At 45.7% G+C, this 15,169-nt stretch overlaps 1 protein-coding gene across 1 annotated transcript in view; it reads left to right on the forward strand.

Moving 5' to 3' along the window:
- Window positions 1–15,169, forward strand: part of MDFIC2 (MyoD family inhibitor domain containing 2) — a 118,498-nt gene that overhangs the window by 100,165 nt on the left and 3,164 nt on the right. Inside the window, exon 3 of the mRNA XM_059662889.1 lies at window positions 8,561–8,782. Within this exon, the coding sequence (XP_059518872.1) occupies window positions 8,561–8,782 (222 nt within the window). The remainder of the gene's footprint in view (window positions 1–8,560; window positions 8,783–15,169) is intronic.

The raw sequence follows: 15,169 nt of genomic DNA on the forward strand, positions 1-15,169 counted from the left end.
GCTCTCCGATATCACCTGGATTACGAGAGGGTGCAGGCCAGGCCGAGGGACTCCACCAGTGCACGATCGGGGCCAGGGAGGGACATGGAGGGCTCCAGGGCATGTCTGGCCCATCTTGCTCAATCCTGATCAGCCGGACCCCAGCAGCAAGCTAATCTACCAGTTGGAACATCTGCCTGCTGGTGGTCAATGCACATCATAGCGAGTGTTTGAGTGGCCTTAACATACCATTAGCATATTACGCTTTGATTGGTTGAATGGCCGACCAGATGACCGAACACTTAGCATATTAGGCCTTTATTATATAGGATAATATATATAATAGAATTGGAGTGAGTGACATCTTAGAAGTACTGATTATATAATATAATATAGTCTAATTGTAATATATACATAATTTGTGTCTATATATGTGTGTGTGTGTATGTATATGTGTATATATATATATATATGTATATATATATATATATATATATATATATATATATATATCAGATATTTCCGTTTTCTTTTGTGACACAAATGTGTTAGTAATGGTAGAATTATAGGGGATTCTATTTTCTTTGTTTTGTTTTTTTTATATGCTTCAGTTTTGCAGATTCAAATGCAAATGCTGCTTTCAAATCAAAATAAAAATCAGTGTGTATATTAGCACAATAGAGATAAGTTTAGACTTACCAGGATAAACTGACATATCGAGAGTGAGGGAGGAAGACCCTGGAAGATGTGCACAAAAACTGGTCCCAGGGAAGATGAGTCAACTGTCAACTATCAGCCAAAATATCCCACATTCAATCCGCCAGTCAGCTTCAGTCTCCTAAAAAATTTTAACACTTGCTTTCTGCTAGACATTGACCTAGGACGTGCTGGTGAATCAAAGCTGAATAGAGCATCCATTTCCTTAAGGAGATCAGAACAGGGAGGAGAGAAATACAGCCACAAATAACCACCGTACAATAAACTGAAGTGGGACAGCAGGCAGGTGTCGCCCCAGTTCCCCGGAGCTCCCAAAGGGATCCATTCATTTCTGTTGGAACCGGGGGGGGGGGGGGTCATTGCGGGAGGCGTCACAAAGGAGGTGACACTCACACTGGACTCGGAGGGGTGAGTTTGGAAAATGCAATCAGTAGGAGTTACGGTTTTGAGCAGACATGTAAATTGCTCCTAATCAAATACCAGCAAGAGCAATCAACCAGGAGTAAAGAAAGTCAAAAGGGACAAAGGAGTTCTACTTCAGAAGAGTATCTTGATCTCAGATCACAGTGCCTGGTTTCATAAAGCAATTTGTAAATGTAAAGTTTGACGGTCATAGGCATTAGGAGACATAAGTTCAAGTACTAGCTCTGTCCCTTACCAGCTGGGTAATCTTGGGCAAACCACTGAAATGTCTGACCCTCTATTCACTTTCTCATTCATCTAATAGTTATAATAATACTTTGCAAAATTGTTGCTAGCCTAAATTGAGATAATGCAAGTAAGAGACTTTAAGTGACATTAAAATAGTTGGGATGAATAAATTGTCATGGTTTTAACATAATAGAGAATATTTTGAATAATTATAGTTTAGTTTTTAACATTTATATTTAAACACTGATAGTTTAAAAATCAACTGTATATGTAACACCAATTCTGCATGAGTTCATAACTTGATTGGCTTCATTTATTTTTTCAGAGCCCTAAACGTATTACTAATGCAAGTGCATCAAGCTATAAAAAGAGCTAACCAATTTTTTCTGAAATAACATGATCTTTATTTCTTGAGACACTTTGTACAAACATTAAACTGAAGATAACTGCATAAAAATGAAATGGAGGCTCATAATTGCAAACTGTTTCCGTGTCCGGAGAAGATTTAACCACCTCCCAGGGCTGAATTGCTCCTGGTTACAGCTCTGGATCGAGCTATAAAAGTATATCACTTAGCCTGCGCCTGTCTGCAGGTGCAGCGCCAGCGGAGAGCAGACAGCTGCGGCCCTCCTCCAGAAGAGCGAGGCCAGAAGCCACTGTGGCCCAGACCAAGTAGCTTTGAGTAGGGAGGGAGCTGGAGGAGGGGCTGTGCTCAACTTTCTTCTTTCTTTCTTCCCGCTTAACCCTTTCCACCTCAAACACTCACTGCTCCTACTTCTGGAGAAATAACATTTTTTGCTTTTTCTCTCTTTTTTAAAGGAGGGACTTACTCAGGCTAACTGAAAGGCTTAAATGTCCTCTTGTCATGGCTCTTGGTAAACATTCTGTTTAGCTTGTTGAGGGCAGTTTTAGCTGAATCACCGCCAACAATGAGGAAGCCCTACTGTAACTTGGAGGCCTTTGAAGGCCTCTTCCAACCAGAGCTGCCATTGGAAACCAAAGATTATGCCCATCCATTCGCTTATTCCTCTCCCCCACCCAAAACGCAGATTTAATGAATCCAAAATTTTGTTTTGTCCAATCAAACTAACAGGATATAGCAATGGAACATGCGTGACTGAGTTATTTCCATTTATTCTGAAAGGTAAGAATATTTTAGGAAGACTTCATCCCTCCGCTTGAGAAAATGAGCCCACTCAGCTTTGAAAAAAGACAAGGCTGGGTTTGTGGTTGCTTTTGTCTGGACCGAGGAAGCCTTACTTCCTACTTTTGTTCTGTCTTTAAGCAGTGCCAGTTCTCACTTTACTCAATACCAGAATAATAGTGTTCCACATCGAGAAAACGTGATTCTAGCTCCTCCTAGTAATTTTCAGCGTGTTCCATATCAACTGCTCTCCTCTATTTCACGTATGTGTGTGTGTAAGGTGTTATTCCTGCCAAGCTGGGCAAAGTACAGTCTACATATCCTGACAATAAAAACAAAAAAAATAATTTCTGGCATTTGTGTGAACTTTACAAACAAAAAACCCACGCACCTTTTTACCCTCTCCAGTGTCCCTTCAACTAACTACTTTTATACTAGCCATACTCATTAGTTAATTGGTTGGTAGCATATTCCTTGAAATGTCACCTATCTGCTTTGATCTTATTTCAATCACGGATAATTACAGCATTAAATTCTAAACGAAAGAATAGTTGAGATCCAAGAGAAAATATAATTCACCATATAGCTCTAAAATTGGCCTATACATTTGAAATACTAACTCACCTTAACATTATAATCATCCTTTCTTAAAAGCTTATCTAATCATATTTACATATGCTTTTGGAGTTCACCATTCACTAGAAAATCATAACAAAAAGTTGCCTCTTTTATTTTTTAAGGCTTACCAGAGGATATGTTTATTGATTTTAGAGAGAGAGGAAGGGAGAGAATGAGAGGGAGAGAAACATTGATTGGTTGCCTCCTGTATGCTCCCTGACCAGGAATCAAACAGAAACCTTTGTTGCAAGGCATGACACTCCTGCTCACACCTGCCAGGGCTTACCTTTTCAATAGAGAATTTGGCAATAGATTTGGTATGTTAATTGAGAACAAGAGAATGGGAAGATATTCAGGTAATAATGAGCTTTTAACATTTGTGTGTGTGTATGCATGGTGTGTGTGTTTTGCTTTGCTTTTATAAATGAGTAATATAACCAGAAGACTATCGCTGAAAACACTGTTTTGATTACAGTGCATAAGATGTCTTAGGGAGGGTTGTCAATGACTGCTGAAACAGTCCAGATATGAGAACACAGATGCTTAAACCTGAGTGGTAGTTTGGGGAATGAAAAAGCAGAGATGGACTTGTGAGATATTTAGAAGGAAGGATAAATAAGACTTTGTAAAGAGCTGAATGGAGGGGTGGGGCAAACCAGAGAGTATTTTTAAGCCTAGGAAACTGGAGCTACTCGATTTGGGGAAAGAATGAGGGACTTAGTAGAAAGAGACATAATAATGCAAGGATTTGGCTAGTAAGTCAAATAAAATACCCAATCATCAGTTACAAGCGGGGGCTGCAGCCTGTGATGCCTGTAGGCCTCTTGTGGACCAAGGCTGTTGGAACTCTTCAAATCGTCAGCACCAGGCCCGGGCCAAGCACAGCTGTGCTCCCTGGGGGGCCTGGCTACTGGCTCACCCACTGCATAGAGATTTGGGGTCAACTTTACAAAGAAAATAAAGCTGTGAGTGCGAACAAGTAGCAAGGGTAGGTGCAAAGAAAGAAACTAAGGAGACAAAGTCTTGAGAAACAAATACATTGAAGAGCTGGAGGGGAAAAAAGCAACCAATAACAGAGACAAGGCAGGTTAGTCAAAAAATTACACCAAAACAGAGAGAGAAGGGAAAAGAAGAGAAGGGATAAACAAGAACAGAATGAGAGGAGCAGGGAGGAGAGATGCTACTTATTATTAATTTGTGTGTATAGATATATACACTCAGCAAACAGGTAGATGCAAAAATTAAAAAGTCACATTTAGTGAAAAAAAATAAAAAGGATTAAAATGTTTCCTTAATAACTTAAAGTAAATAAGTGAATTGTTCCTGTCACATTGATTCATCTATTGCATGTGGCTACTCAATAAATGTTAATTGAATTAAATTAATAGCATTTGCTCAATGGTAATAAAAAATTAATTAACTGTCTGTCTTTTCTGATATTTAAGTGCATGCCCATTGGTTCTGAAATTGCTTCTAGCCCAAACATAAATTTTCTATTTTACTGACTTTTAAGATACACTTAATTTTTTTCCCCTAAGAAACACAGTCGAGCTTCTAATTTTTGTCCTAATGTTGGTGGTTTTTTCTGTTGAAAAAAATTATTTTTCTTACATTAATGTCAAGATCTATCTATAACATCCCAAATATAGTTTCACATGTTCCTTATTTAATTCCAAAATAGTTTTCTCTGCAGAAGATGTGTTACCATTTTGATGTGATTCTCCTTTTAGCTTATGCTACTTTATAATACTTTGTGTACAATGTCAAATATCATCATGAAAGACGAAATGTGGGGAAATTATTGTTAGCATTGCTTCTATAAAAGACAGAAGATGTCATTTACATTCACCCAGAAATTGTGCCTCCTTTCATATGTCAGATTCTGGGCTGAACAGACTGGGTTCTGACACGTGTGTGTGTCAGATGACTTTCTAATGAGCAACAGATAGCTCCCACTAGGAAATGAAAAAAATAAAAATATAAACAGAGATATAGAATTAAAATAACTTTATGAATGGCAGTTTAAGTTCTCCATAAAATTCTCTCAGTACAAGCCCAGTACCTCCAAATGGTTGCTATACTTAAAATTGTCACAAAATTAAAAAGAGAATCGTGTACCACTTGGCTATATACCGTCTTCTCTGCATGTTCCTATATCTCAGTAACCTCTAGCCAACTTTTCTTTGTTACTGAATTACTTTGTGCGAAAGCAATTTGAATTCCATGCAGCCTGACTACGTGTGATCATTTGAACTGATGGTTAATTTCATCTGTAAGTGAAGCGCTGCTCCATGCTCCATACTTACCAAGTCCCCTTACCTATTAGCTCTCTCTGAGCTGCCCTCCCGGCGCCTTGGAAAGCCGCTGTGCCTGCGGGCAGGACTCCCGCGCGCTGGGAGCCAGCCTGGCGCTGCTAAGGCTGTTCTGGGAGAAGTGTGTCAATAGGCTGTTTGCAGGGCTATTTTGGGGTCATGACATACCATTGGACTCAGGTGAGGAGGGTTTTGCTGATGTGCAGCCTTTACAGCTAGGAAGCGAGACAAAAGCTACAAACAAATCAAAGCAAAGCTTTTGGAATCCACCAGGCCTGGGTTCAAATCCCGGTTCCACCATTTGCTAAGGAAGAATCTTCGGGCAATTTATAAACTATCTGAGCCTTAGTTACAGTCATTCAGCCGTTAACTGGAGACACCAATTCATACTTTTGCCACCTGTTCAGAGAGGCTGACAATATCGACCTCCTAGAGTTTATATTAAGTAAGGTATACAGGGTGAGGCAAAAGTAGGTTTATAGTTGTTCATATGGAAAATACTACAATAAGGAATAAATAATAATACAAGAATAAACTTCCACATACTTACAACTGTAAACCTACTTTTGCCCCACTCTGTGTAAGTGGTGACAGAGAGCTTGACATAAATGCACGCGACTGTGTGTGTTGTGTGTAAGCAGTGATGTGGTTTGCAACCTGGGTGATTTGCCCCACAGGGAATACTTGGCAATATCTAGAGACATTTCTGTTCGTCACAACCCAGGGTGATGGGTGCTACTGGCATCGAGCAGGTCGAGGACAGGGATGCTGCTAAACTTCCTGCAATCTCCCCGTCATGAACAGTCATCTGGCCCAAAGCATCATGTGTTCTACGTGCTCGAAGGACTAATTTACACGGCTACGTTTGTGATATTAGCTGGTTACTGGACATTTTGGTACCCAAGTAAGAAAAATAAATTATTTTTAGCATCATCATCCTTATATCATTAATTTGGTGCATCTCTCTTGGGTTAGAGGAAGCCAAGAGGTTCTCAATCTGTTGAGCTAATTCTATCTCTTCAATATTTTATTAATTACTGTCAACAATAGTTGTTTTTCCTGAACCCTATTTCTGCCAATCCTTCTTAGGATGAATCAAACCGCCACGCAGAGATACAAAGCCAGCAGCATACGGGTTGGGAATAAAAGTTAAATGTTGTTGAAAGCCAACACTACTTGGAGGATCAGAAGGAAATAAAATGGCCTAAGACAATTGTGTGTACCACACTGTTAGTTCCCCTTCTGTTACGGGACCTTGGAGAGCAACCGGTGATGACCGGTTTCTGAACGTCGCTCATGCACGCAACACTGGCTGTTCTCTTCCCTTCTCCACTCTCCGAGGGCCCCTGTGGCAGTTGTTCTCAAATCTGTCTGCACGTGGAGCTTCAAAAATCCCCCAGGGACTGTGATCTAATCCGTGGGGTGGAGTGAAGAGGAGGAGTGGCCTGAGCTTTTAAAAAATGCCAAATTTTTAAAGGGTTTCCCAGGTGAATTCTACTCTGAAGACTCGTCTGGGAATCACGGCCTGAGGCGGTAGGCCCAAGCAGAGGTTTCTACCTGCCCCACAGGAAGAAGTCGCTTTTGAAAGGATGATGACTATGGACTCGGCCGGAAGATACCGTATTTCTTGCACTGAGCTGTGTGAGCATGGCAAAATCAAACCCAATTGTCCAGTGTGTTATTTATTTCAGCCACTCAATGAGCATTGCTAAATCAAGCAGGCCTTGGGCCAGCAATGGGATGCGATTCTCCAGAGTTAATCTTCACCGCCCCCCAAAGTACCATCAAATCGCCAGGACCATTGTTTGTTGAGCTCTCAAGATGTCCCCGGGAGTCAGCCTGGCCACATGTTTGAGAATTCTTACGTTAATTCTTTTCTTAGTCTTAGGACTCCCCAGTTTAATGAGTGTAGATAAGTAAAAAGTTAACTGCACCATTACCCAGGCTGGTTCTCTCTATAATATGACTTCATTCATGGCTTCCTTCTCATACTCTCCTCAATACTACAGCTTCTTAGTTATCTTTGCTAACTTGCTGGATGCTTGTGAAAGCCAGTAACGATGCCTGGCCTAGTCACCACTGTATCCCAGTACCCAGCCCACTTATTGATGCATCGCTGACCCTCACTCAGGATGTGGTAATGAATGAACAAATGCAGGCGTTGAACACATGAAGCACCTGGCCGCTCAGCATTCTCTATGCCTCTGCAACCACCATCTCAATCACGGACTCTGCTAAAGGATCTCTCAACATCGCTAATAATTGTGCGGGTGACTATATGAAAACACAGCATGTGCTCCGAGCACCCCTGCCCAGAGCCACATAGACCAAACCTGAGCAGAGGCCTAGCAAGACCTTCCAGCGAAGGACGGGGTGGAAACGTGGCATGTGTGAGGGCAGAAAGAGAGTCGAGTTAGGGGCTATCGATTGTTAACACTATCCTTACACAGCATTTGTAGAAACAAAGAAGGAAGGCACTTGGTTGAGATCACGTGCTCTCCCTGAGACGTACTGCTCAGCACTGAAGACCCCTGACTACTTCTCAGACACACAAAATGCTGGCAGCACAGCGCTCTGGCGACGTACTGCAAGATCTGGCTGAGCCAAGTGAACGGGCTCCCTGCTTCTTTCCACCCATCAGTGAAAACCCCACAGTAGAAATGTTGCAAATTACGATGATAGCTAAAACTTAGCATGTGTGTAAAATTTTATAATTATTCCACTCTTTTATTCTTACTTGCATTTTCATACAAAATTTCCTGCTCCAAAATGCTTCATTCTTTTTTATTGTTTGTTTTGTTTTTTAAAAAATGTTCAGTTACAGTTTATATTCAATATTATTTTGCATTAGTTTCAGGTGTGCAGCGTAGTGGTTAGACAATCATGCACTGTACCGAGTGGCCCCCCGATATTTCCAGGACCCACCTGGCATCATAGGTAGTTATTACATTATTGACCATATTCCCTGTGCTGTATTTTACAACCCTATGACTATTTTATAACTACCAATTATTTTTAAAAAGACTTTTTTCTTATAAAAGTCTAGAATGTGAAATTTTCTGCACATGTCCATTCTTAGGATCACCTCACTGTGTCTACTATAGTGAATTTGTGTGTGTGTGTTTCTTTTTTCGTCTAGATATGCAACTCACAAATGAAAAACACGCAGAAGAGAAACCCATTAATGCTATCGTTATAAATTCAGGATCCGAATTCAACATCACAGATGGGCCAGCCAAGGAAACTTCCACTGAGAAAAAACTGTCAGAATCCACCACATCACTGTCCTCCCTTGAAGAATGTCAAGCGAAATTTTCTTACCTCCAAACCGATGCTTCAGCTCATCAGAGAGACACTGATGGTATGTTTCTCAGAATCAACCATCTCTAAATAAAGCTCCCCCACCCCCAGCCCCTGTAAAATCATCACATATGCTGTTAGGGGAAAATGCTTTATGAATATTAAACAGGAAGACTTTTATTTAAAAGCCCTGGTGAATGACACATGTCAAGGTCACTTTGCAATTACGAGGTGCTTGGCAGAGTGTTTGCTCTCAACGCTGGGAATCAGAGGCAAACTGTTTTAAAAGAGTTGGGGTGAGGTGTAATCATTTTTGCTGTGGGGCTATAAAGTGGTAAAGAAAAATGGCAAACTTTCTTTTCTCAGATCTGGGACTGTTTAGGTGGGGAGGAGAAGGAAGAGTGGAATGTTATTGAAATGCTGGAAAAATATAAATATAGACAATATAGAATACCAAGATGCTTACAGCAGCAACTTGTATAAAAGGGTTGGTTCCTCTAGGTCGGCCAACTGCGACACGGCAACCGTGGCTCGCGAGCCACATGCGGCTCTTTGGCCCCTTGAGTGTGGCTCTTCACAAAATACCAGCTCTTCCACAAAATACCAACTTCTGCGCATGGGCCACGAAGTTTCAATCGCACTGTACATGTGTACCCACACGTAGTATTTTGTGGAAGAGCCACACTCAAGGGGCCAAAGAGCCTCATGTGGCTCGCGAGCCGTGGTTTGCTGACCACAGCTCTAGGTAATATCACTTCCTACGCATTCTGATCAGTGCAAACCTACACCAAACCATCCCTGTATGTGACAAAGCACATTCCATCTGCAAAGCCAATTTCAAATTGATTTGGAGCTAAATTATCAGGATAGTCAAGTTCAAAGTCACAGACTGCACCATGACACGTGAACTTCACTCAGGATAACCATGCAGTGGCCTGTACAGGAGACATAAACCATTTAAGGATTTTGTGTTTAAAAATAGCTAGAAGGAGTTTACATTTATTTACATTTGTGTTTAAAGAAAGCTAGAAGGAGTTTCTCAGAGGAAAATTCGAACGGGTATAGTTTCTGATCTGTATTTAAATTCATATTTACATTTTACAAATAAGAAAACAAAATTAAAACAAAGTCTATATAAGAGGAATTTGGAATCACATCAGTTTAACTCCTGGCTCTGAAATTTTTAGCTGCAAAACTGTTTGTTTGTTTGTTTGTTTGTTGCCAACTGAATCTCAGCCTCTGGGTGATACAATGGGGCCTGTAACACCCCACAGAGATTTTTGAAGAAGAACTGAAATCACACGAATACAGCAGCCAGCACGGACCCTGTCACATACCAGAGATGCAGGTTTTGCTTGTGTGATGATTACAGTTTTAGAGACTAAGGAGGGAGAAGATTCTAACATGTCATATATGTGGTGTCTTGTATACAAATGTTGTCATGGATGCTTTAGACCAGAAGCTACAGGCCAGCTGCCTGGCCACTAGGAGATGCTGGGAATGATGGGGAGAACTGGAAGGCAGTCACAGGGGGCGAGGCTGTGGAGGCGAAGCTGCCAGCTCAGTGTTACCTGGAACCTCTGTGTCCCTTACAAAGCTCCACACAGCCAGCAGCTTTGGGCCGACATTGGCCTGCGGACTGCCAGGTTATGACCTCAAGTCCAAGGTGATGCCTAAGTTTCTGGCTTTTTTAGTTTGATGCCAAACAAGAAAACAGGCAACACAGGAGAGGTCTCCACATTTTATCAGCTAGTGTCAGGGATGCGAGGATCTCACTTGTAACGGGTCTTGGCCGTGTGACCCCAGAATTAGACACCGCCCTGGTGCCCATGCACACTGGGTAGCACGGTGCAGCGCCAGGCCTCTCTGGTCTGCCCGTCAGGGCGCGGGAGAAGGAGAAGGAGAGGGCCACGTGGCTAGCATGGTGCCTGAACTCACACTCTCAGGAAGGGCCCAAATGATTGCCGGCGGGGACGTACCTGCTCCCTTTCTTTAAAAGCGTGAAGGAGGGTCCTGGGGACCGTCATCAGGCTGCTTTCCTGAGGCCTGGGCTCAGGCCAGTGTGACCAGGACATTCTGGCTTCAGGCCAACACAATAGCCGCTAACGCAGCCCTCCTTTCCCCAGTGAAAATCCTCCCTTCAAGGTAAGAGACCGCGGTTCCTGGGTGAACGGGTAGAAAACCCAGGCAAGGTCCACAAATAGTGACTTAGAAACACTCCCATTACCCTAGAGCACAAACACCGAGGAAGTCAAGGGTTCAGTCGGACTCGCTTCATTGTAGAGAGTTGTCATCGCAGTTAACCTAAGGGTGCAGCCCCTGGGAGCGGGGTCACCGTGGTGCTGAGAGAATACAGAAACCTTCCAGAAGCAGCAGGGGAAGCAGAAGGGGGAGAGGAGCCCGCATCCACTTCCATGCCTGCTTGTGGCTAATTTCTTTCAAATGCATAACGGAGAGCAGGGGAATGGGTGCTTAATTGCTAATATCTATTATTCATATGCATCGCCCCATTTAAACAAGACGGAAAGCCTCGCACGTGCAGATTTGTAAAGCACCTCCCCGCGCCAGCGGTCAGGGGTGCGCGATGGGGCTTCCAGGGGCCGCGCTGCGCATGGCCCGCTGCCCCCAGCATCACATCATGCAGCCCAGGCTCAGCCGGGGCCCTCCCGGATGAAACGGGAGAAGCCAGGGCACCGGCGCCTAGCAGCGTCTCTGCGCTCTGACGGCACACGCAGCCCCGCGGTAAGAAAAGCGGGGCTCCGCGTGGTGTGAGAACACAGGCTCCTTAGACGAATCCTGGGAGGGCACCTACTTGGTGTATAATTTTGAATTTGAGATGTCTCATCCAGGTGGAAGGGAAGATCGTCAATACAAGATGCCTCAAAAGAATAGTCTTAATTACACCATGGACTACTGAGTAAAATGATTACATTTTCTCCCCAGGAAATTTCATACAATTAAATGCAGCAGTGTCACCTTATAAAATGTTTCAATTTTATAATTATTTCAGTTCATTTGCTCAGAAAAAAACATAAGCACAAATTTACTAAGTATCACCCAAATCGAGTCATTACAGTTCTAAAGAACTGCCGTCGGTGTTAGTCGTGCTTGTCTGAACTTAAATGGATCCTGACATGTTTAAGTAGCTGTTACACGGATAACGCGAGGGGCGATCCCCGCTGGAAGGAGGCGTTCAGTCCCACACACTCACATGCTGCTTACAGACATCTGGAAACGCACAAAACCAAATGTGGGGGAGGGGGTGGGAGCCAATTTGTATACTTTTTGACCAAAAGCTTTTAGTAATCGGTCAGACGCTGGGACCGAGTTTCATGATTACGCCAGATTCCCGCGATGGCGCAGGCAGCGCTCGGGGCTGTCGCGTCCCGGGTCCGAGGCTCGCGGTGCCTTCTCCCGGCCTCTGTTTGGGGGAAGAGGGCGATTGCTGTTTATCTGGGGTCACTTTTGGAAGAACCATAATCTGCTGTTTGGGATAATGATTCTCAAAGAAGCAGGTGGCAGCTTCTGGAGCTGAGTGCTACCAGCAGGGCGGCTTCTGCCACCGCACCTCCCACCTCCCACCCCTCATCCCAGCACCAGGGGGAGGCCCCAGGGGGAGGCCCCAGGGGGAGGCACCAGGGGCCAGAGGGCAGGGGGAGGCACCAGGGGGGAGGAGGAGGCTGCAGGGGGCAGAGGGAGGGGGAGGCCCCAGGGCCAGGCTGGAAGCTGGAGGCTTCTCAGGGAGGACAGGGTGTGGCCATGAGACTAACATGTGTGGAAACTCCTTGTAGTGGCACCTTTCCGCTGTGATTACATGTGACTCTTTCTAAGGAGGCCCCACCCCCACAGCCAGTCCCCAGCTGTCCGGCTGCACCTGTGGGCCCGTGTGTCCTCCGTGCTATCAGGGGCCACCCAGACCCCTGTCCTGAAGCCGCCCTGGGTGCTCACAGAGGTGCCAGCACTGCCGCCCGGCCTGCTGCTCTGGGATTCATCTGAAAGCTGTTGGACCCATTTAGAAGGGTACGGAGTGGGGACGGGAGGTGGGCACTCCCACCGCAGTGACTGGAACCTCTGCCAAGATGCCTGGGGCTCAACTGAGGGAGGAAATTCACAGAGGGTGCCAGGGAGGTCGCAGGGGAGGTGGACAGCCAAGTGGAGGACCAGAGAGGCACCCAGAACTTGGCAGCAGCTCCGCCATCTCCTCCCCTCCCGGCACCTAACCATCCTCCCCGCGCTGTGAGGGCCGCTGCCAGCCCAGAGGAGGCGTCAGGGCCAGAACTGGTGCGCTCCCACCAGCCTGCGGCACTCAGCATGGCAGAAGGAGGAACAGCCTGGCCTTCACCCCCCGCCCCCGCCCCACGATGCCTTTCCCTTAGGGTCCACTTAGTCGGTCAGCAGGAGCATGGCTTGCTTGTGGCGGAGGCCCCAGGAGGGAGAAGCTAACTGATAAACTAATTAGTTTAACATCCGTCTGTGGTTGTGCTGTGAAGGAAAAACAAGCCAGGCGCCATGAGAGCTGCAGCAGGGCCTGAGTCAGAGGGCAGGGCTGGAGCCTGGAGCCTCCAGGCTGAGTGGAGTTAGGCTGTGACGGGAGGACACAGGCCCTGAGCCAGGGGCATCCCGGGGCCTGGAAGTCACCCTGGCGGGTGCGGGACCGAGACAGGGCAGTGGGAGCGCCTCCCGCCCCAGCGGGCAGCAAGGATCGGGCTTCTGAGAGAGTGAGTTGTCCTCGTTTATGGCTGAACTTATCTTGGCCTCTGAAGGTGTGGGGGCTCATGGGGAGCAGTGGCCTGGGTAGGAGGCTGTTGCTGCTGCTGAGATGATGGCTGAGGGCGGCTCGAACTAAGGATGCGGACAGAGGCTTATGGGCTTCAAATAAAAATCTGAGAGAGAATCAGCGGGACTGGGTGAAGAATCGATGGGAGACTATGATGAGGAAGAGGAAAGGGCCAGGACGCCTGCCAGGCTGCTGGTGCATCATCTGCATGTGCGGGAGTCGGGTCCAGGCAGCACTGGCGGGGGGCAGGGGGCGAGGGGCCCAGGCAGCACTGGCGGGGGGCGGGGGGCGGGGGGCGGGTCTGAGGTGAGTGGCCTGGCCAGGGTGAGGTGTCATGAAGCGACTGCATAAGGGATGTGAGTGAGGTGGCTGGCTGCACAGCAGCCTCTGGGGATGGGCTGAGAGGACGGGTGGCCATCATGGATGTGCCTTTGAGTGTCATGCTTATTAAGCACTAAAACCCCATTGAGTCGTGTAGGCAAAGACAATGCATCCACCGGAAGGGCAAGTCCCACCCTGCTTCTGACCAGTTGCCAATTGTCACATGAATGCTCACGCTACTTTTATGCAAAAACAACAACAAAAAGCCTGCGTGCAAAACAGTTTACGCTGCTCATGAAGAATGATTTCATATGACTTTTAGGAAAAGTGTAGAGCACACTTGAAAATTGGGAAGATCTGTTTTCAATTCATTAACGTTGCCATGTTTTTTGGTAAAGGCTCTGCCTTTTGTAATCAAATCAAAAGGACTGACAGCAAACGCGCTCTATTTTCAAGTGCACAGTAGAGGGAGAAGGAAAGAAATGCTAATTTGGCCCAAGAGTTGGGTGAAAACATCTTTTTTTTTTTTTAAATAAAATCGATGGCAGACGTCAGAAGCAGAGGCCTCCAGCACCTGCCAACCTGCAGAGACCTGGCAGTCGGAACCGAACCCGAGGTTCTGTGCCCTCAGGAAATCGTAAGGTCACTTCACAAACAGGTACTTCATCCTCTTACAGGAAACACTAGCTCCTATGCAGGCGCGCCGCCCTGCACCCGCCCGACTTACCTCCAAACTAACTCTGAATGTCTCCTCCGCAAAGGACAGCGTGGTGGGGTCGCTGTCACAGGGCCATGCCCTGAGTAGGTCTCCTGAGCCTCCGCCTGAGGGGCCCTGGGCTGTTTCCTGTGGAGAACCTCCTCTTGCAGGGCTGCTGCAGGCTGGGCACTGGTGGCACTTGGTGAGGTTTAACCCCCGATCTTGACCACCAACACACCCTGGTCAGAAACGCATAAGCAAAATAGAGTCTTTGCACTGAGCTCACTCCTGAATGTTTGTGCGTGCTTTTTTTGTGGTGACTTATGAGATACGGGTGAGTTGGTCACATGAAACTGGCTCTCGGTGAATAAAAATACACCATTCTTGCAAAGAGATGAGAACATACTACAGAGGTATTATGGAATATGCTGCCTGCACTATAAATACTGAGCAATGCCACAGCACCTGCAACAATATATGGCAATTAAAGTGGCCACGAAAGTCCTGGTGTGGCTCTCTACCATGTTTCACTGGGAAAGGGAGGGGCCGGGACGGGAGGGAGGGCAGAGACAGGAAGGAAGATTTCTGTCCACCCAGGCAGGACTCGCTTTGGGCATTGGCATTTCTGTCAACTAAAGTCTGAAAAGCAAAAG

The sequence above is a fragment of the Myotis daubentonii genome, chromosome 14, assembly GCF_963259705.1.
Source record: "Myotis daubentonii chromosome 14, mMyoDau2.1, whole genome shotgun sequence".
Taxonomy (NCBI): Eukaryota; Metazoa; Chordata; class Mammalia; order Chiroptera; family Vespertilionidae; genus Myotis; species Myotis daubentonii.